The following is a 23,903-nucleotide window of genomic DNA, read 5'->3' as shown; positions in this document are numbered from 1 at the left end:
ACATGCCCCACTTTAAAAGGAACCCCGACTGTAATGAAAAGTTTGCTCTATATTATTTGTTTGGTTGTTACTAACATAACTATGAGATTCATTTTTCAGCCTGCCTGTACACGCTTCTTCACTTCTTTTCCACACTCTCCATTACTCTGGACTGTTGACCCTAAATACTTAAACTCCTCCACCTTCTTGGTCTCTTCTCCCTGTAACCTCATTCTTTTACTTGGGTCCCTCCCATTTACACACAGATACTCCGTCTTGCTACGACTAACCTTCATTCCCCTTCTTTCCAGGGCAAACCTCCACGCCTCTAGCTTCTCCTCCACCTGTTCCCGGCTCTCACTACAGATCACAATGTCATCTGCAAACATCTATCATTAAAAAATTATAAATCTATTAAATTGAAGATTATTTTTGAAAAAAATCATCTCATAGTTATGTTAGTAACAACCAAATAAATAATATAGAGCTAACTTGTCATTACAGTTGGGATTCCTTTTAAAGCAGCTTGTAGGCCTACTACTAAGCTTCAACAATATGGGACCTTTCAGCAACTCAGCAAACAACGTATATCAGTAGATTAAAAGAATGGCATATTACACTGATTCGTCTTTGTGATAAAATAAAATAAAATATTATTAATAATTACTTGTTAAAATGTTCTGTAATATACAATATTTCAATAATTTTCTGTCTTAAACACATATTAGTGTGAACTGATACTTTTCTCAGCCCAAAGACTTGGTTTTAAGATTTTGTGCTTTGGATACTCTTATTGAGGTCATAAAAGAAAGGCGGTCATGGCCCGATCGTAGCTCTTGCGCGGCGATCTAATCCTCTCAGCTGCTGTGGGGCACAGCATGAAAGCTTTGCTATGATATAGAAGGTAAGCATTAAGCAACAATGCCATACACAGTATCTTGAAAGATCATAGCACTTCCATAAGATCCAATCAGACTGCTCCTGGTGTTGCTCACACCGGCTGTGATCTGCTGTAGCATTGGGGTGGTAGGGTCCTTGCGTGCTTCAAGCACAAGGAAACATCTAGCAGTGCGGAAGTTTGCATCACAAGGAATACAAAAAGGTGAGAGTCATATTCAGTAGCTAGTACCTTTTGGCCATGTTAAATGTTACCTTGGATTTAATAGCATTGCGTGAATAGCATGCTCACTGCTGGTAGTCTTATTAAAAGTAATGGCATGAATGCATGACGCAGGAAATTACTTGATTATGGGACATGTAAAAAAATATAAAAAAAACTCAAGGGGACTATGTCAGAAGTAAATCACATACATACAGGTGCTGGTAAGAAAATTAGAGTATCGATGAAAAGTGCTTTTATTTCAAAATGTGTTTCAAAAAGTGCATTTTTCATATTGCACTAGTTCACCATACACAAAGCGAATAATTTCAAGTGTTTTCACAAAATGTGAATATTTCCTGTGACAAAAAAAGGATCTCAAACACACAAGTGTTGGCCTTCTGAGAAGTGTATTCAAGTCATATTCTCAGTAATTTGTTTGGTAACCCTTTGGCATTGATGACAGCATCAAGGCATGGAGGCGATCAGCCTTTGTTACAGTGCAGGTGCTATTGTAGCCCAAGATGGTTGGTTTGATATCGGCCTACCATAACTGTGAAAAGTCCACACTGGACTTAAAGCAGTTTGACTAGCTTCATCAGACTCTTAAGAGACTTTGATATCTAAATGAAATGCAAAATTGACTTTCATCTGAAAAGTGGACTTGGGACCACTGGGCAACATACGTGTGGACTTATTATTAATGATATAAAGTGATCATCTTCCTGTCTTTTAATTTAAGGGAAAAAAAGTGAGCAACCTACACATCAGAAACAAGACTAAGAACACAATATTCCATTACTGGCTTTAAGTTGGATCTAGAAAAACAAAACTGGTCTGAGCTCCAAGATCTATTCAAATTACCCCAATATTGCATATACAATCTAGTCTGCCACAGTACTCAGAAGCTGTTTGAAATTAGAGAGAGTCTTTATGACATTAGGGGTACAAGTGTTTACAAAAAAAAATTGTGAACAAATATAATGCAAGGTGTGTTTCTGTAGGAGGTGTTTTGGAACCAACTTTAAAAGATGTGAGTCACTTGCTGAGTTTAAAAAAAATGTTCAAAAGCAAAGTTTTAAAAAATTACTTAAATCAGGCATGAGCTGGGGAAATTTTGAGACGTATTAGTATGAGTGTATTGAAAATTGTATGTGAGTATGAGAATATGACTTATAAATGTGTTATGGTGTATGCATATGACTTTCATGTGCATGCTGCTGACAAATAAACATGTCAAAATGCAGTACATGTGCAGGTTTACACTTCTTTGTCTTTGATTTAAATATATTAATAAACTATTATTGTATCAATAATGAAATAAGTCAAAACATACAAAGAATAAGGGTTAGGACTATGTGGTGCCGGGACACAAATAACAAGGCCAGAGTGAAGAGCAAAAAATGCTATTTACTTAACACGCTATCAGTAGTACAACAGTAGTTCGTCAGACGTCAGCGGAAAGTGTCATGAACTACGCTCACTAATTTGAATATATGACTGGATAGCTGATAGCCCATACACGCCCGTGCAAGCCGTTGAAGTCGCAGGGCGGCCATCTTGCTCCTCCCATCTCGCGAGCAGACTACTGTGTAAACCAGTGGTGAGCGGTTATAATAAGCTATTAATGCAGTGCATGCCCAAGCCCTTCAATAAAATCACGTTACACGTTCCTGTGTAATTTGACGTGTTTTCCTCGCGGAGAGCTGAAAAGCCAACAGGTTGTTTCACACATGCACAATGAGAAATTAAGTTGTGTTAGTCCCGAGAGGTTGTTTCTGTGTGTGCACCTTTTAAATGGCAAAAAAGCTGGCAGTAAAGCAGCTTATCTGACAACGCGCATGCGCATAATTGGTTTACTTGACTTGTTATGCGTTAAACAGTCAGTGGTTCAGTTAAGTTCATCGCCGAGTCTCAATGAGTGCCGTTTTCCCGGAAAACATTTGAAGAAAAGAAGAATATAACTTCAAGTGGTCGTCCTACTCCTGAAGTAGTCATCGCGAAAACAGGGAAGAATTTCGTCCGTCACTTTCAAGCCAGGACGTACGAGAAACATAAATGGCTCGCTGGCTGTCCACAGGTTAGTAAACTGTTGATTGTAGGTTGAAATCGCTTGTTGCTCCCTCTGCTGCTATGTAATTTTTTTCTCTCCGGTTTGAGCCCACTTTGTGGGCACGAGCCAGTTCCGAATACAGTGGTAACTCGGAGTTTGAACACAATTCGGTCCTGTGAAGTGTATAAAGTCCGAATTATACAACATCCGAAACATTTTTTCCCATAGGAAATTATGTAAATGCAATGAATCCGTTCCCAAGCTCCAAAAACAGAAAATTCCTATTTTAATGACTATTTGTGTAAAAAAACATGTACAGTATTTAAACAATAAAAAAATACCTTACCTTTTGTGTTATGATCGCCTCAGTGGATGAAAAATGCTATGTTATTGAATTCATGCTTTAGTTCAGTGCTGAGTTAGTGTATTTTACATAGGGCATATTGTTAGACTACCAAGGGGTCCTTGTCCGCTAAGGGGGGTCCTTGTGCCAGTATTTACGGAAGTAGTTACAACGGCGCGATAATCTCCTTCCTAAATCCATTATGGTTCGTAGCACTGTACGTTTTTCTTTTCTACCACCGGCACTGTTGTCTTTCTTTGGGCCCCATGTCGAAGAAAATTGTTGTGGAAAAATCAAAATGCACTCGCGAATGTACGGAGCATCTCCGGGATTATTCACCCGCTCTGACTGGAAATGAGCAGAACTTCGTCTCCACTACCGCAACGTGAGCATTCGGCATCGCTCAGCTTCACTCGGCTACCCAATCAAGGTGCGGTCGGCTTTGCTTGGTTTGCTTGGATGTTCAAACTCCCGAGAATGAGGTCAAACTCCGAGGCATTTTTTACCCCGATTTTTTGGTCGAAGTCCGATTTGTACGAGTTCCAAAACGTTCGAACTCCGAGGTTCCACTGTACTGTAAATTCCAACGTATTGGCAAATTTGTGGGCATGTGATTGTGTATTAACCTGCGTCAATCCTGAATATTTCCGCTTTAATTTTATACCTACACAGTGGTATAAAATAATAATTAAATAATATTTAATATTAAAATTAATAATAATAAAAATACCCGAGCGCTCGCATACGTTTCTCTCCAGCATGCCCACTATAAAAGGTCACCGCTCGTCACTGGTGTAAACTATACGGTATACATACAGATTAGACTCGTAGGCAGTTAGTGTGGGGGATTTGTGACGGTTTGGTCACTATTTTTTAACAAGTAAAACAAATTTAAAAATATTATTTTAAATTAACAAGTGGACTGACAAGGCTGATTGAGAACAGGTGGACACAATCAAGGAATGGGGCCGACACAGACACCACATGAGGAAAGGCAAGTGACCTGAAACGAGAGGAGAGTTAGACTTTCAACATAAAACCGGAAATGACAAGACAAAAAAAACCAAGACCACGGCGACATGACATGGACGGTATTTGCTGCATTGAAAACCCCCCTTTTTCTTTTATTACAATGTTACATTATAATGTAGATTTGGCAGAGGGATCTTTTGTTGAATTAGTTATAATTCTTTAATTAAAAAATATATACAAGGGTCCTCCTGTAAACATCATTAAGCATATAATTTTTACATGTATTTCAGGCAAGTTATAAAATGTCTGAAGTCCTCTTGTTTATGTTTAACAAATTTAAAACATCATAAATCATGCTGTTTCTACTAAGTTCTGTTTGAAATGTTCTCCAATTTCGATACTGTAAATGTATAAGATCGTATGCTGAGAAACGTTTCTTGGGAGGAGCAATATGGCGGCCTCACGACTTCAAAAGTCTTGGCCTATCGGCTATCCAGTCATATTGACCATTTGCACCCCCGTCACGTGATCACGTGACTCCCCTATGACGGACGGCGGAAGGAAATGATTGTTAAATGGAAGTAGACGTAACCCGGAGCGACTTAGTGCCTTAGCGACTGTTATTTTACAAATGAAAAGTTATTATTGCCCATGGAGCCAACAGAAGTTCGCCTGTCAGTTGAAGTTGCACATTTAGTCGGGACTCATAGAGCGCGATATTTACTTAAGTTGGAGATCGCTAGTTTAAAAACAGCCCCTTACCTTCTGTTGCCTGCTGTTTTTACCAAGTTAATCAAATCGCCAACTTTGCAGAAATTCACAGCGCACGACCTATATCATTATGTAGTCAATGCCGGTGTCTAACCGGCTCTCCTCCTTACACCGGAGCTGATTTAAACGCTTGTCGCTGGCGGTCTCTGGGACGAGATGCTACGCTCATCCCGGAGGGGGCGTTCCCATGGGGGCGGTGACGTCACGTGCAAAAGGTTGCTTCAGTAGTCGCCATTTTAGCTTCTAGCATATCCCAATGTAATGTGTAGAGTAACACTGCCACTTAGTGTTCTAATAAAGGGACACAACAAACTAAATAAGTTTTCAACTTCTTCCTACTCTCTTTTCAACTTTTTTCTACTCTCCTTTGAACATGTAAACCGTGACTAATGATATCTGTATAAGGTTTCTCTTTTAATTATTTTTTCTGCTACTTGTTTATATGTTCAATCAACAAACTAACTAAAACCTAAAAGTTTATTCTCAAGTTAGATAATTGGTCACATTGATTGGTTGCTATCTAGCGAATCAGTACATTGGATAGAAGTCGTTTATGACTAGTACACAAAAGTAATAACCTGGCAATAGCCAGATTGATAATTGTGATTCACTCAAGGAACTTCTCCACAATACCAATCTGGGACTGCTCCTTGTGCACGGCTACCCAACGTTTGACCAATCATGGCAACAGTTGTGAATGTCATCATCGTAGGGGGAAAAAAAGCACAAACATTTTTAGCAGCTAAAAATGCATGAAGCTCCTCTTACTGTTCTTCTTCAAAAAGGAAACTGTAATTCTGGGAGAACAGATAAATAACGGCAGCGTCGTCATGTTAAGTTTGTTTGTTTCCCACGGCCTCTGCGCTTGTTTTTGTCACAGCTGCATATCCCGCCCACAAACACAATGTTGTTTTGTGATTGGTGAAAAACACCAGTGGTTCAGATTGGTCAAAATCAGTTGGCTCGGTACAAGATGGATTCTCCGGAGTTTGTGAATTTACAAATAGCGTGAGAATTCAGCTTGCAGACAAGGTTACAAAAAGTAAAGCAACGGCAAATAAAATGGCATTACGTATCTAATAAATTAGGCTAAGAAAAATTTAGCTTTTTACTTATGAGTTGTTCCTGCTTGATTGTGAGTATGATAGGAATTTTTCTGTATGTGTGTGAATTGTATTTCATGAAACAGTGACTGTGGATGGTATGCTAAGACACACATGCATGCACACCATCCATGGCCACCCCTCAGTGAGGTGTTGTGCCACCCCACTGAAAAATGTCTGGCTACGCTCCTGGATTTTGCATGGACTTGCATGTTATGCATGGTGGAAGTGTCAAAAGCCAAGACCAGAGAATCGCCGCACTTTAAGTTGGAAGTGAAAGGTGTGTAATAAATTAACTTAAGCATGAACGGAGACTGCCCCTAAATGGACAAGTTTATGTTTGGATTTTGGACACTTTCCTAATTCCATTAATTGAAAAGATGTTTAGTGATTACATAATTTTTCAAAATGATAATGAATCTTACCGTAGAGCAAAAACCATATAAACCTTTAAGAAAAACATATGTATAGGATCTAACACATATCACTTCAGCATCGCTAGTCTCCAGAACAGCAGAGGGAAGAGGAACAATGCGAGTTAATCTTTTTTCACCCTCTGCTCAGGCCAAAGCACTCAAAGAAGAAGCCGGAACTGTCATACATGTGTTACCAGGAGATGCCTATCTTGAGGCAGCTACAGATGGAACACTTTAGGAAGCAATGCCAGAATTGTGCATGGTGGAAGTCTGACAGCCTGTAGGAACATGGGGCCACAGTTGCGCTTGTTTGCAGTGTGTAGGATGCAGCCTTCGGGAGTAATGGAATACATGCAGGCTACCGGCGTTGCGTAAAAAACCAAAACTGTAATCCATGATTATGAGTACATTTTACTAAAAATGTAGATTATTTTTTTCTGGGGAGAGAGACACGTACCAGCACTCGAGTCCTCGCTCGCTTTCAAAGTAGTAAGCAACTTGGCAGAACGACCTCTTGCAGAGTTTAGTGGATAACTGGTCACAATATAGCTCAATGCACCACCATTGCTCATCCCGTTTAAAGTTTTTGTTGGCCAAAAAGCAAGTGGCACAGATCACTGGTGTGATACTTATTGCTTGTACGAAACATAAATGATGAGACGGACAACGATGTGCTCACCACGGCTCGTTTAAAAAAAAAATAATAATAATAATTAAATCTGGCTTCTTATTCATGCACTTAACTGATCAGTTACCAACTCACTGCAGTGTCAGATCTTCACCAATAGGAGACGCTAATACACAGTAGAACATCTGTGAAATGTTGATTGACTATATGCAAACATTACATTACAATTGGATATGTGATCGTCTTAAAGTGATCAGTTTCAAAAGTGACTTGAGAATAGACAATGGCTGTTTTGGATCGCATATTCACTTGAGGACTTCATCATTTCAAATAACATTGACAAAGAAACATTTGAGCTGTCAAATTGATCTAGACTGCTGATTACTTGTGTTGTGGGAGAGCAAGAAGGCTAGTCCTATATTAACTAATTCCCGTCATATATCACCCACAGTTTTACTATTTAAACACCATATTACTAATATTATGCTGAACTTGTTACCAGGAATAAAAAAAATACAACTATTTTTTCGTGGTTGATGTCATGTCCCTTACCCAAAAGTAGTATACTTTAAGTACATAATATAGAGTATACAGTACTTAAGTATACCTAAGTTTATTTTTCGAGTGTACTTATTCTTGTATTAAAAGTAAACTTTAAGTAAACTCCTTGGGACTAAATCAGAACATTTTAGTACACTTAAAAGTATACTTAAGTATATTATAAAGTATATTAATAAGTATACTTAAGCATACTTTCAAGTATACTTTATAGTATATTTAGGTACACTATTAAGTATACTTGAAAGTATACTTTGTGGTACACTTATGTCCACAGTTTAGTTTACAGCAAAAAGCCCAGTGATGAATTGACAGGGATCGAACCAGCAAACACTGGTACTAAAGGTAGCAACCTTAAACTCTTAAGTTATCCAGCCATGTGATCTTTAGGGCTTTATAAATAAATGTAGCCTATAATTTTGGTTCCTTATGATGCATTCGAGAATGGTCGGAAGTCGGATATATCCGAATTGGTTTTTCCCAGTTCCGACCTGAAAGCGTTTGAGGCTAAAGTAAAAAACAAAAATGGCGGATAGTGATACATTTTTGGTTTAATTTTGGTACTCAAAACTCATTTTAACCTTCAGCAAACTTGCCTTCTCGTTATTTTGCTTCACTTATTGTTTTTTTTCATCTTATTTCATAGGCATTTCATACAGTTCAAGGAGAAATAACGGCATACAGTCACGTAGGTTGTGTTACATGGAGTTATGTTGAATATTTATGAAGGAAGAAAGCTATCTAGTTTTATACTTGAGCAAATTGTGTTTTACCATTTACAGTCTGTGTTTCCAATTGTAGAGTGACGTCACATTATAGTCTGTCGTGAAGTCGGGGTACTTTTTTTCCCCGACTTCGCAAGTAGAATTTCCGAGTTCAAGGGGGCGTTCCCGTACACACTTCCTGGTTTGAACTCGGAAAAGTACGACTCCCGACCATTCTCGAATGCAGCATTAGCGAGTGCCTTCTAAGTATATACTACATTAACTACAGTATGTAAACTTTTAATATATGTTTTAGTATACTTACAAGTAAATTTAACATTTACTTGCTGCAGTATACTTCCAATAAGTACAAGAAAAGAAAACTGGAAGTAAACTCTCATAATTTTGAGTATACTTCAAGCATACTTAAATAAACTTCTTTTTGGTAAGGGGTATCATAGTCATGGTATCAAAATGACCAATGTGCACATTACGTGCGCGCATGTATGCGAGTGACAAAGGGGTGAAGCAACTTATCTTTTATACCTTTAACTCATTAAACCAGAACAAACACTGGTCACTTGTAAATAAGGTTTGAAAAACTGTATGAAGCAAGACCTGAAATGAAAATACTCTTGTCAGTGCAATACATGGATGTGACTGGGTTGGCAATGGCCCCCAAATGAGTAGCTATGCCCTCATATTGACAATTGGTTATTGAATAAATATATTTCATTGAAATTTTATGTGAAGTAGCACACAATCATAACGTGAAACAAAGTGCTTAATCTTATTTCAAACTTGTTTTACAACTAAAAAAAACTGACTAGGGTGTAAGTATTCAAACTGCATATGTGACTTCTTGTGGCTAGAGAAATGGCTTTCTTCTTGCCACCCTTACATACAGACCAGATTTGTGATTGTTTGTTACAACTTCCACTTACGGATGATTGATTGAACAGTACTCTGTGATGTTCAAAGCTTTTGAAATCTTTTTATTTCCTTCTCCTGCTTTAAATCCGTCCACAAATTTGTCCGGACCAGCCTGGTGTGTTCTTCAGTCTTGATAATGCTGTTTTCTGTGCTGTGTGCTCTTAACAGACCTCTGACACCATCACAGTACAGAAGGGGTGGAACTTGGGAAATGAGAAAATAGCATGCCTGTTCTGAATTGGCATATGTTAAAGTTGGAATGGGTTGAATCTGTAGAATTGTGTAAGCAGGGGTCGAGAAAGTTGGAAGGGTGAAAAACAGGAGCTACGTGTGTGATAGCGTTAAAGGCAGTACGCATTCACGTCACATATAGTCCAGAGGATTAACGCACATTTCAGTGGATTGTGTATATATATATATATATATAAAATTGTTGAGTCAGAAGATTAACATGGATATACATTGTTTTTTGTACACTTAAGAAGGTGAATATTTTTGAATGTGTCCACTGATTATTAAACCTCCAAAATTATGTGTAAAATGGAGTATTAAGACATCTGGTACCCTCCATAAAGTACTGCACAATCTAGGTGGAACCATCCAACCATATAGGGGGAAAATAAGTGTTATGTTTATTTAAAGAGCTCTCTCCCCGTTTTTGTTTGATTTAAGCATTAAATCGCTCTCATAAAATAAGCATAACTCTAAAGCAGCATGATCGAAATCTGAATTCAGATGATCCTCACACAGCTGCATCCAGGAGTACAAGATTACAAAATTTAGACAACAAAATACTAATTACCACCAATTACATGTATGTTGCTACACAGAGCAGGGGCAGCAAAATTAATTCGCTAGGCCAATCAATATATTACTGAGGCTCCAGAGGTGGCACTTTGAAAATATTTTGAAGATTGGTTGACTCTGAAAATTTCTGAGAACCAGCCGGGGAGGGGGCAAATGTGGTCAGGGAGGCCGCCCTATAGCGCCCCTATGTCGGATATGACAGGCGAGAGCCCCCCCTGCTGAGGCTCCAGAGGTGGCACTTTTAAAATATTTTGAAGATTGGTTGACTCTGAAAATTTCTGAGAACCAACCGGGGAGGGGGCAAATGTGGTCAGGGAGGCCGCCCTATAGCGCCCCTATGTCGGATATGACAGGCGAGAGCCCCCCCCTGCTGAGACTCCAGAGGTGGCACTTTTAAAATAGTTTGAAGATTGGTTGACTCTGAAAATTTCTGAGAACCAGCCAGGGAGACAGGTAATGCTAGCACAGAGGTCTGTGTTTTTGGAATTATGTCCATGTTAACTCATTCACTGCCATTGACTCCTATAAATGTTATTTTATTTTAACTATTTCTATTCGTTTAAAAAAAAGTCACTTTTGTTGACGAGTATAAAAACCTAGAATTTGTTTATTGTACATTTAGAACAGATATGAAATTTGTGATTAATCACGAGTTAACTAGTGAAGTCATGCGATTAATTACGATTAAAGTTTTTAATCGCATGACGCCCTGAATTTGTAATCTTCTTCTTTTTTTAAATTAATTCACTGCCATTGACGGCTATAAACGTAAAAAAAATATCATTTGAACTATTTCTATTAGTTTAACATTTTTTCCCCACTTTTGTTAACAAGACTATGAAAACATAGATTTTTTTTATTGTACATTTAGAACCGATATAAAATTTGTGATTAATCGTGAGTTAACTGGTGAAGAAAAATGTAATCGCTTCTTGCCCCTAATTTTTTATAATCTTATTTTTTTAATGAATTTATGCCAGTGAATGGGTTAAGATAGCTAGATGTTAGCTAATGTAGTCTAGAATACAGCTTGTTATTGTTATTGGTCACATCCATCCATCCATTTTCTTAACCGCCTGTCCTCACAGTGGTCGCGGGGGGGTTATTTGCCTGCCAATTGCAGGGTACACAGAGACGAACACCCATCCACACTCACAATCCCACCTATGGACAATTTTGGAGTGTTCAATTTACCTGCCATGCACGTCTTTGGAGTACCTGGAGAAAACCCACACAGACACAGGGAGAACATGCAAACTCCACCCAGGAAGGCCGAAGCCCGGACTCTATCTCAGGTCCTCTGCACTGGGAGGCGGACGTACCTACCAGTCATCCACCGTGCCGCCTTAGACACTCACAATTAAAAGTAATTAAATGTAGTTCTGATTCAATGAACTGTACATACTGTATATGTGCCACAATTCCATTATATTGGCTAATTTGTTCAATGACTTGTGTGGCCTCAAAATTTAAACTGAACTCAGCCAGGAAAGCAGAACTCATTATGATCAGTAAATCCATTCACAGAGTTACAACCAATAATAATAATAAATAAATAAATACATAAATAAATAATAGACTGTATATAGTTAAAAACAGTGAAAGCTAAATTGACTGTATAATCGTGGTTAATTTGGTGTGTGTGTGTGTGTGTGTGTGTGTGTGGGGGGGGGGGTGTGTGTGTGTGTGTGTGTGTGTGTGTGTGAGAGAGAGAGAGAGAGAGACAGAGCGACAGAGAGACAGAGAGACAGAGACAGTCTGTCACAGCCAAAGCACACACTGAACTCAAGACAGCCAGAAAGCCAGAACTCAGAATAATGGCAATGCAGTAGAGCCTTGCTCTTGCACTAGTCTTGGTTATGAAGACTAATTCAAGTGAGTAAGAAAATAGTAAATCATGAACAATGAGCTGTATTGCTAAATAGGGTGAAAGCTAAATTTATGGCATTATATTAATTTTGTTTCATTATACTCTGTGTGACAGTTTGTTACTCATCAACATGTAACTAAACTGGGATTGCGGTATTATTTGCCAGAAAGACACTGCTAAACCCTTGAGATTTTCATTGAGAGGCCTTGGGACAAGTGCTGGTGATAAAACAGTATATAGTTAATTTCTATCTAACGTAGAGCAATTTCGCACCATTGATGCTCTTCCAAACAAACTTTATTTTGGGGATGATCAGGCAGCAAACAATTTTGCATTGCATTCTGCATCTTGGCACAAATCTTGCCATCTGAAATTAAATAATTTTAAGATGGCAAAGGCACTGTTCCCCACTTTGCAAATGAAATTGTGACAGCTCGAAAGAAGCCACAGCACACTAACATGTTTCAAACTATGATGCATAGTCATTGTTCTGTGACTTCAACGTCAAAATAAGTCAAATTTAGCACTTTTGGAAGTCATCCAGAGAGTGTTATGTTATGGTGTATATAGTCTGGAAAAATACAATGCGAACTTTCACATATTTGATCAATTGTGATAGTCTGACAAGGGCTCCTAGGCTAAAATTCAATAAATGACACTAAAGAACCATTTTGATAGTCTGACAAGGGCTCCTAGGCTAAAATTCAATAAATGACACTAAAGAACCATCACGCAAAAAAAAAGATGCCTTTATCCGCAATTGCACAATCCTTTAACTAAAGTGTGTCGTTGTTTGACGTTCAAGTGTCGTCACGAAAAAGCAGACCGTCCCTACAGCCAATCACGTCAACAGTAATCCAACTTCCGGGATAGGTTTTATTTATATTCTGGGCTTGGTCCACGGCCTGTGCTTCCCACATAGGTGGCAGAGCCTTTTTTCCTTTTCTTTTTGTTAAACCATGGAAAAATAGATTTATAAAAATCTATGTGGCTTGGGTGAGGTGTCACGTCGTCGGGCGGCCGGGAAAAAAAGTCCAAGGACATGACCAACAGGAGAAGTGACGATCTCCATCTTTGAGAAACATTTGCCAGGTTGCACAAGTGCTCGATTTAGGACGCAAAGTCGTGACAACAAGAGACGACAACTTGCTTCTAAAGACGCACCACCGCACTGGGCTGTCTCTTCCTCTTCTTCTTCTTCCTCCTCGTGTTAGCTACACCGGCCACAAAACTGCTAGCAAGGCTCGCTGCTAGCTTTAGTTTCAAAACAAACAAATGACGGCGGAGCTCGGCTAGGCGAGCACAAGATAAGGTAGCGATAATAATAATTAAAAAGGTTTGTTGAATATCACCAGGAAATTGACGGCTGAACCGATGTTGCGAAATCGCTAAATCTCCCGTCGGAGAATGGCGGACCATCGAGCAGCTGCGATAACATTGGCTCCTCCGCACAGTCATCGCGTCTTGCTCGCCTTTTCTCGCCCGCTGGAAGCCTCCATTGCCATTGAGGGGATTTATGGGCTCACAAGGTAACAACTGTGTGTGTGTTTTGTATTCGTGTTTATGTGTGTGCGTGCGTGCGTTGTGACGCCATGTATTGTTTACACTCAGTGATCAGCTGATCGCAGCTCAAGTGTTGCGTGCTTGTTTCTAATGTGGCGCCACGCATAACCCCGCAAAAGTGACAGCACTGTTTTAAATGCAACGTCCGCTGGACAACCTGTACTTGTGGAGACACTTGTGACATGTGTTTGTCTGCAGTTTCATCTGATGAGATGAGCGTGCGTGCTGGCCAGGGGAGCGATGAGGTGCTGGTGTCACAGGCTGTGTGGGACTACCTGGCCTCCGCTGGCAGGCCCTGGCTTCTCGACTTCCAGCACAAGCAGGGCATGAATGCTGGCATCGTCCGGCGTGGTGAGAGGGGGGGCTGCTGCGCAGTGAGGTTGCAGCCGGTGCCAGGCTCCCGGCTCGCCGGAGTGGCAGACCTTACCGTTTCCAGTGAGACACGCAAAGCCTTCATCGATCTGTGCCGCTGTGCCCGCAAGGAGATGAGCAAGCAGGAGGGCGGCCCCAAGAGGAAGAGGGCCCTGCTTCCCTGCGTTGGGGTCCTGGAGCCAAACGGTGAGGGGAACCTTCTCCAACTGCCGACCCAGCCCCAGGTTCGCCGCTCTCAGAGGCAGCAGCAGCAGAAGTTGCGTAAGGCTGTGGACGAAGAGGCCTTCTCCGTGCTCCACGAGGCAGCCCACCGGAAAGACTGTGGAGCGACTTCCCACGGCGAGGCCAACGACAACAGTTCTTGCTCCATCTGCATGGGGGACATTGTAGACAAGACCACCCTGGAGAAGTGCGGCCACTCCTTCTGCCGATGCTGCCTGGATCAAGCGTTCAAGGTGAAGAGGGCCTGTCCTGTGTGTCGACTCGTTTACGGCCAGCTGATCGGTAACCAGCCTGCCAATGGCACCATGATTGTCGAGCGGGATCCTGCCCTGCAGCTCCAGGGTCATGAGGGCTACGGGTGTATCTGCATCATCTACAGCTTCCCTCCTGGCTTCCAGGCAGTGAGTACATCAACTTTGGTATGGAAATATTGGTGGTGTGCCTTCAGGGTGGGAATTACAGTTGGGGCCGACCAATTATTGCCCTTCAAACATCGGCCAAAACTGTTGGCCAATTGGGCCAAATGGCGGATTATTTTCCCCTTAAAACGTTATTGAAGAAAACCGTTTTCCAACACTGTGAAAATAACCCGAATGCACCATTTTGCTTGCATAGCATTAGCAAGAGCAAGTGTGTAGCGCATCTTATGCTGGTTATTCTGTTGTCCCCAAGCATCCTTTAAGCTGTTTAATGACACCCCAGTTGGAATCAACTGTAAAACTAAACACGCAACAATTGGGAAAGAAAAATAATTGCATCCACTGTATACTTAAATACAAAACATGTTTCATTTTTAAAAGATTGCTAGCCTAGCACTAATGCTCAAAGTGAAGGGAAGATCCCATTAAAATGCTTATAGGAAGTTAGTATCGACTTTGGGAGTAAATTAAATATTCACACACATGCTGGTTATTCTGTTGTCCCTAAGCGTCCTTTAAGCTGTTTAATGGCACCCCAGTTGAAGTTAACTGTAAAACTAAACACGACAATAAGAATTACATTCACTGTATATTCAAATATAAATCATGCTTTGTTTTTAAAACATCGCTAGCCTAGCGCTAATGCTAGAAGTAAAGGGAAGATTCCATTCAAATGCTAACAGGAAATTAGCATTGACTATATATTTTAGCTGTTTTTAAAATTATATTTAAAGTTGAGTTTGGTATTTCAGTAAATACTCATATATTACTTCATTATTATCAGTGATTTCAATGTAAATGAAAATATTTGTGATTGTCGTAGTCGTCACCATTAATCACGGGCTTGTAGCATAATCTGCTATTGTAGTTCGTGAGTCTTGGTCACACAGCCCAAACCTGACTGACAGAGTATGTTGTGAATTCTTGATGCCAACAGCCAGAGCATCCCAACCCGGGTGTGCCGTACCCAGGAACAGACCGTTTGGCCTACCTCCCCGACAGCCCCGATGGGAACCGTGTGCTAGGCCTGCTGCGCCGGGCATTCGAGCAGCGCCTTACCTTTACGATCGGTACCTCTATGACGACAGGCTTGCAAAATGTCATCACCTGGAATGACATTCACCACAAGACCTCAATATGGGGTGGGCCCCGCTTGTAAGTGAAATGCAGTATGCCAGTCGCGACACTTAAAAAAAAAAAAAAAAAAAAAATAATAATAATAATACAATTATAACACTTTCTTGAAAACTTCTTGGGCGTGGCCAGTTTACTTGGGTGGCCCGCCCAAGTATTAACATGGTGTGGGAAACACTGTTTTGGGTATGTGCCGATAGTTGCAGTGTGTTTCCAAGTGGACTGCAGGTGGGAGTGTTGTAGAATGGCGAAGTCTTAAATAAGTCTTGCTTTGGAAAATATGTCTTGCTACCTGAGGAATCCACTTCAATACAAAAAAAAACTACCTTTAGTTTTATTTACTGCTGCTTTTGACACTTCTTGGCTTATAATTGGTCATAAATATTGAACTTGTTTAATATTTAAGATTGTTGGCTCCAACTCTTTTTGGACGCAATTCTCAGCACAAATCCACTCTTAAAGGGACTGCAACATGAAAAATCAACTTTTTGGAGCTTTTAGCCATGCTAAAATGCTAATTCTTCACCAAAAACATGACCAAAGTTGTGTTTTCCTCTATTCGCTTCTGTATGAGAAATTCTAGGTTATTCTGCTCTCCAAGCACCAGCCCCTCCCAACTTGAGAAAACGAGCACGGTTGGCACGGTTTGACGTCATTGCGCGCAGCTGCACCGCCACTGCAGACTAAACGCACGCCCACTTTCTCTAAGACCTCCCTCCATGGGATAATGACAAAAGTAGCCTTTATCAATAAACATTCTGTCCAAATAAATTCAAAGCAATCAATTATTCTTCACATTTGCAATGCCAAAGTGCAATGAAATGACAATTAGCTGTCTTAAAATCCGTTGGCTGACAAGGGTGTAAACTACAAGTAAAACATTTGCGCTGATTATTTTTAATGAATGGATGATCTAGTGGATAGTGCGCTCGCGACCCGCTGCTTTTTTTCTTCTTTTTTCCTCTAACCCTCCTGCTCCCCTCCTCTTGCACGATTTCTTGCGGAAAGGCCCGTTTTGTTTCAAATGTATATTTAAGAATTGATGGCTTGCGTAACCAAACGCAGAGATTTAGCAGCCCGTGAAATTTAGAGTCCATTTTAAAATCTGTATGTTTCGTGGGCGTTGCGTGAAGCAGCCGGCTCGGACGACGTCATGAGAGGGGCGCGGCAGCCACGGGGAGAGGCGGGGTATTACTGAACCGAGCGTTTGACTTCCGGGTAAGAAAAATAGCCACCAAAATAACTATTTTTTAAATAATATTGTACATGACGAGTATATCTTGTCCAACAGGGAGATTTTCACACAAAATATAAAGGCAGAAAACAATGCAATGGATGCATTAAAGAAAACTGGGTGTCAAGAACAAGGGGGGCCACCTGGCGCTGTGATTAAAACAAATAAACAAACAAAGTAGTCAAATCTTGTGCATTCCAGGCATGAAAATGGGTCAAGGATAAAAAAGGTGAGAAGTATACAACCGCTTTAAATGGTACAGGTGCATGTTCCCTTGAAAGAAAATGTGCAGTATTTAATATTGAAATGCATCAATTTGATGCATTTTGATAAAACAAAGTCAAACAAAATTAAAAGACAGTATCAATGAATAATAATCTATCTATACATGGCCATATTATGCTATGAGTTGGGTTACTTTTAAAATGTATTCTGAGTTTCTAGTTGCCTGTTAAAAAATGGAATGATCATTTAATCCAACCTACCATAAGAGAAAAGTAATGCAACTTGAGTAATATTTATGACTTTTGAATTAATCCAATTCTAAATATGATAATGACATAATAAAATAAATTCACTACAATACAGTGGACCCCTGCTATTTGCATAGGATAGGGAATGCAAATAGGGAAAATCCCTGGGTAATTGACACCAATTGAAATGCATATTTTATACTGTACATACAGTATATATTTATAAATAGATATATTCATAAGATATATAAATAAGATATATAAATATTAAGTTAAAGATAGATAGAAAAATAAGTTTTTGTTGGTATAACTTGTGAAATGGGGGGACAAATTAGCTCATGTATGCAATATTTGCAGCTTTACACGCACAGATGCGCGTGCATGCACACACCTTTAGTTATGAAAACGATGCGTGACGTCAAGTGCAACACACACGCCCACACAAACAAAACACACGTCTATCCCTGTGGCAAGTTTAGCCGCTTTTATAATGTGGTTTTGAAATAGTAAAAGGTGGTGGTTGGAGGGTGACACTTGACTTATGTTTGACGGTGTAGTGGCTCCCAGCTGTTAGCGTCGACATACGTAGCACGTAGCCACCTAGCACTCCCCACCGACACACACACACAGGTCTTCATGATTCACGTCGTCGGTCACGTATTTTGGTTTCTAAATGGCATATTTCGCCGAAAAGTGTGATTTTCATGCCTGTTGATATCTACCAACGCAGCAACGCGCCACCTTTAAGATTAGATTAACCCACGTTAGTTGAAAAGTAAACTGCACTCCCCTTCCATGCGTTATGAAGATTAACACTTCCCGCGACACCATGCCCGTGGCATAGTATATGCCACGGGCCGCCAAAATATGTATGGTGGGCCGCAAATGGCCCCGAGCCGTAGTTTGGACACCACTGTCTTAGACCATCAACAACTATTAAGGGTAGAGATTATCGATAATCAATTTTTTTTAATAAGGCTGCATTTTCTGTGCCTGAAGGTATTTTTGGACGTTAGAAAATTGTTAGATGGATGGTTATAACTTGTAACGTGATATTTTTTTTCCCTCTCCCAGTTTTGGCTATCCAGATCCCACTTACCTGGTGCGCGTGACAGAGGAGCTGCGAGAGAAAGGTATCACTGCGGATTGAAGTGAAAGACCTACAGGAGTTTGCAGGACTTGACTATGTTATGGTAAGATGGTTTTGGGACCCTCAGCAGACAGGTGCTGCTGCAGCAAAGTCCATGTTAGTGTGCTCCCACTTGAGTTGACTTCGGCTCAGTGCTATTACGTGTGGAAGGCGCAAGTGAGTGCAGATCATGCTTCATATTTTCTTTAAGAATCAGTCAGTCACCAAGACACTTTTTTTGGTGATTTTTTTTTAATCTTAGTTTCTTGTGTATGTCTCAAATTAAGTTTATTCTTTCCCAGATGATAGAATAGCATCGCTAAAGACTTTTGCAATCGAAAGCACTTGCAGGCACTTTTTTTGCACCCATTTTATTCCTGTTACTTTTTTTGTGTTTGTTTTTGCAGCAGCTGTCTGTAGTCGCTTGATATCATGAGTTGAAGGGGAAGTCAAGCCAAAAATGTTCTTCTTTACAATATGTTGGAAGGGGTTGCACTAGTCTAAACGCGTCAATGTGATCAATACTGTGTTGGTGGAATATGAGTTCAAGCAGCAAAAGCCACCCATTTTTATCCATCTCAGAGGGCGGCCATTATGCCGCTTGCTATCAACTGAAAATGATGTTGCATTGGATAACAACTAGGGATAGACCAATTATTGGCACAGATATTTGGCATTTTGAGGAATATTGGCATCATCCTCTCTGATTGGCGAATGTTTGCGAACTCAGTGAAATTTGGGTTTTCATCAGGGTTCGTAAAAAAGGTTGCAAAGATGTTCACAGACAGTTTTTACTTGTCAAGTTTTCTTGTCACAAAGAAATTTTGAACATGTTCAGACAATTTTTCACTGCTTGCAAACATCTTTTGAAACCTTGTACGTACTTTACAAGAGAGGCTGGAAATTCCCTGAACTTTCTGCTTTTGTTAAAATTTAAACAAAAACAAGTGAAAGTTCAATATTTCAATTATGCTAACATTTTGGAAAACTTTTACTATAGAAAAGTATTTACTTTTTTGTTCAAATTAAAAAATATATTCTGTATGTTTGAAAAGTTGTTTTAACAAACATGCTTTTTCTTTTGATGCTAATAATTTTTGTTTTACTGCAAAAGAATATCAGCTCCAAATATCGGTTATCTGCCTCCTTGCCTACTAATAATCGGTATCGGCCCTGAAAGAAAACATCGGTCAATCACTAGTAACAACCAATCATGGCTCAGCTTCATAAAAGAGGTGAGCTGTGATTGGTTGTTACCTGAGCAACTGTGATGTCATTTTCAGTCAACAGAAAGTGGCAAAAAGGCCGCCCCCAAGATGGATATAGACAGGTGGATTTTGCTGCTTAACTCATATTCAACAAACATAATATTAACCAGAATGCCGTGTTTAGACTAGAGGAGCTGTAAAAACAAACAAACATTGTTGTAGTTTTTGGGGGTTGACGTCCCATTAAGAGGACTTTGCGATTTGTTTTCCCCGTGTCCGTCTTGAACTAAAATGGGGAGCGTTTGAACTCAATGCTAAGGATTTTTAGCCATCGGTCACCCATAAGATGTCTTGCAGTCATTGAGGCCATAAAACCTTAGTACTGTGCTCATCTAATTAGTAGTTACCAGATTTATGACGATGTCAACTATGAAGGGCATACAAGCCACTAAACCAAATCAAAGGCACAAAAGCTCTTTAAAGAAAATCTAATCTATGCCTCTGTCAAACTGGGAGATTTGCCTGCTGAAGCTCGTTTAAAATGAGACTAGCATTGTAAATGTTTATCCTGTTCGAGGATCTATGATATGCAGTTGGGGGAAATTATAAGAACATTTAGGAGCAAATATGATTAGAATTGTTATGATGTGGATTTTGTTGTGCCTTTTCTGATTATCACTTTGATAAAAAATTTGAGTGACATTCCTCATGAATGGAAACGAAGTATGTTGTGGTTGTATTTCCATATATTTCAAACCGCTTCGCTAAAAGCAGGTTACGCACTTACCGATTTGTAACATCTTTACCCATGTAAACACAATGAGACCTACAACAAGGGGAAAAAACACTGATGTCTGTCAACTGACCTGTGAGAAGAAGTGTGGCACTACAGGGTACTGTGATTGCAGGAAAATACAAAAAAGCAATACCGTATCTCACAAAAGGGAGTACAGCCCTCACATTTTTGCTAATATTTCATTGTATAATTCCATTATACAACACTGAAGAAATGACACCGACACAATGGCTACATTCAATCAATAAACCTTTAAAAACCCAAAGATTGGCAATTTGCAGGCTTTGAAAGGCTATATAAACACATGCAAACATCAAAATACACTCATTCAGATTTTTTTTAAACCTGTGCTTTAGTTGTTTTACAGATTATATAACATGCCTCAAAACAACTCTAAACCATTAATAGCTTACCCCTGGCAACAAATGTGAGTACTCCCCAAAATGAATATGTCCAAAGTGTCAATATTTTGTGTGGCCGCCATTATTTCCAGCATTTATTTTACTCCTTTGAGCAAAGAGTTCACCAAAGCTTCACAGTTTACCACTCCTTGTTTACATGTTTCACACCCGATTCAAATGATCAGGATCGTTATCAGGCTCCTGCAGAGCTTGCTGATGAGCTGATCAATTAGATAATTTCTAAGATCTTCAAAAAGTCATTTTTCATGAGGTGCCATGTTGAACTCTAAATGACCGTTACTGACCGTTACGAGAGGGTGTGAGAGCTGTAATACCAAATGTAACACACCTGCTACCTATTCATGCCTGAGGCTAACACTGACACCGAAGAGGGAAAAGGGAGAGCTGTGCTCAATTTGTATATTTTCACATGGGTGTACAAATTTTGTTGCCAGGGGTTTAGCTATTAATGGCTGTATTTTGAGTTGAGGGAACACAAAAAGTAGTCATAAGCTGTAAACGGACTACTTTTCGTTGTGTCAAACTATCATTTCTTCAGTGTTAGCCCATGAAAAGATGCAATTAAATATCTGCAGAAATGTGAGCGGGGTACTGACTTTTGTGAGATACTGTAGAAGGCGCTAAAGTAACCGTTAGCTTATCTGGTGTGGCAGTTAAACTGTTCTAATTTTTACGGTAGCAAATGTCTTGCGGGGCAGGTTATATTCACCACACTTGTTAGGATTTGCAATCACAAATAACAAACAGGATTTACATTTAATGTTGTCAGCTCAAGTGTTTTCCATGCAGGTAACACCCCCTACACCAGGTGATAGTCACTAGGAGGACCCATTGTAGACCTAAAAAAAAAACCAGGCCTTTGCTGACTATTGGCAGGCAAATTTGGCCCAGTTGTTGATATGTGTGAATCACACTCAAGTGTCGTCACCTGCTTGGCTTAGTGATGCTTTTTGTCATTACATGTATTTCACCTCAGAACATTTTTGTTTAAGTAAGGGACCAACAGATCTTTTTGGACACAGGATTGTAGTTTTGTGAAAGCTACTGTACAAACATTTCTATGCATCATACATGAATGAGAATAAAGTGGTAAAGGGAGATGATAAAATACATGCTACAGACAGATAAGGTTGCAATTTTGCTTTTCTGTTAATTGGTACTCTGTTGATATTCAAAATAATGTGCTTTACATTTTAATACTTGAATAAAAAGTTTTGTTTGGCAATGAGTTTGCTGTTTTATGTCTGCCCCAATATAGCCAATGTGGAATGACGGCATGCGGTCAAACAAACAATGTGCAAAATTGATCTGAGTCAGACACTTAACAGCAATAAATTACAAATTACTAAACATGAGTCATCTTAAGAGTTCATGTATCTCATTATAATGCTAACTATTGACATACATTACCTACAATAAGGGGTGAAAATGAAACTGGTAGCATGCACTATTTGGTAATGAGCTGTTTTTTATGGTCTTCCAAATATCCAAGCCACCTCATCTGACAATGGGAATTATCAGCATCTTGACTTGAGTTCTTTACGGATGAGGACGGGAACGTAGATTTGACAAAACATTGAGAGTTTTGTCTTTTGGCTTAGCTCCGTTGTCATCACAACAGAGTCCACATCATTGCAGATGCAGCTCCATTCCACCTGTGAATCCAGACAGAGGTGGGCACTTCTGTCAATCGTCAATTCCCGTCAATGACGATATCCCCCTTTAAGCGAGTGCTTTAAGAGCAAAGCAAGACCAAATCAACTTTTTTTTGCTTATAAATTGTATAAACGGCTGTCTACTAATGCTGTCTACATGACCTGGTCATTATTTTTGACATTGTAGTCCATTAAATACTGCAATTTGGGGCAAAAAAACTTCTTTGTTGCGCCATCTTCAGGTTAAACACTGGGATAAAACCACAACTGACCAAACGCAGAAATGGGAAGTAAAGTACAAATACTTAGTTACTTTACTTGAGTAGGTTTTTTCAGTACTATTTTGTACTTTCATGGGTATTTGTCTACTTAATTTAAACTTTTATCCGTTCCATTTTAACATAAGTATCTACTTTTTACTCAATACATTTTCAAAAGGTCGTTATTGTAATAACAGAAAAAAAGCAAATGTTGATTTGCCTACTATTGTTGCAACATCCAGATAGCAGAGGGCGCTTGTCAGACAGGGAACTGATCAACGAGAGCGCGGAAATGCGTCTGCACTGTATACATCTGTTGAAGCCAATAGATATAAAGTACTTTTCTCCTGAAGTAAAGGTTTGTTTTTGAGAACCCAAAACAAAAACAATAGTTACTTTTGTTTTTAAATACATAAAAACGATTAAAATACTTGACCTGTAAGAAAAAGTGGTCGTCTCTGTCTCCTGGCTGCGTCAATCATGTGAAGTGTTTCACACGGTCCCCTACATCCCAGCTTGTGACTGGCTCTACGACACGCTATCACATTACGTGCAATTGGCTAGATCAGAACCCGGGAAGTGCATGCCGCCACTACAGAGGGTAATGGTCCCTGGAAAAGTGGGTATACTCTAAATGTTACTTACTTTTTTCCTCCGCTTCTAGAAAAACACCCTGTATTTAGAAACGGTGACATGTGAGGGAAAAGCCATTTGTATTTACGCACAATAATAAAATTATCGTGAATGAATTGGGAACAGTTTGTAATATAAAATGTATTT

At 39.6% G+C, this 23,903-nt stretch overlaps 1 protein-coding gene across 6 annotated transcripts; it reads left to right on the top strand.

The window, feature by feature from the left end:
• Positions 1-948: 948 nt before the first annotated feature.
• dtx3 (deltex E3 ubiquitin ligase 3) lies at positions 949-22,436 on the top strand. Of its 6 annotated transcripts, XM_086068338.1 has the most exons (6): positions 1,021-1,081; positions 12,082-12,241; positions 13,592-13,765; positions 13,998-14,794; positions 15,750-15,967; positions 18,728-22,436. In XM_086068338.1, exons 3-6 carry the CDS (start codon positions 13,753-13,755, stop codon positions 18,801-18,803), a joined length of 1,104 nt encoding a protein of 367 aa, XP_085924464.1. In that variant the 5' UTR covers positions 1,021-1,081; positions 12,082-12,241; positions 13,592-13,752; the 3' UTR covers positions 18,804-22,436. The 6 variants fall into 6 exon arrangements, with proteins under 6 accessions (XP_085924463.1, XP_085924466.1, XP_085924464.1 ...); XM_086068337.1 differs by lacking the exon at positions 12,082-12,241 and having other exon boundaries at positions 949-1,081; XM_086068339.1 differs by lacking the exon at positions 1,021-1,081 and having other exon boundaries at positions 12,080-12,241.
• Positions 22,437-23,903: the final 1,467 nt, after the last annotated feature.

This window comes from Leptonotus elevatus, chromosome 2 (assembly GCF_054856555.1).
Source record: "Leptonotus elevatus isolate MCC_2025b chromosome 2, RoL_Lele_1.0, whole genome shotgun sequence".
NCBI lineage: Eukaryota > Metazoa > Chordata > Actinopteri > Syngnathiformes > Syngnathidae > Leptonotus > Leptonotus elevatus.
Note: the sequence above shows the minus strand (reverse complement) of the source record. Positions and strands in the feature narration are given on the sequence as shown.

Bases quoted from the DNA above. Each gene is read 5' to 3' on its own strand.
- dtx3 (XM_086068337.1), top strand. The intron at 14,795-15,749 runs GTGAGTACATCA...TGATGCCAACAG, and splicing joins TCCCTCCTGGCTTCCAGGCA to CCAGAGCATCCCAACCCGGG. The intron at 15,968-18,727 runs GTAAGTGAAATG...TCCCTCTCCCAG, and splicing joins ATATGGGGTGGGCCCCGCTT to TTTTGGCTATCCAGATCCCA.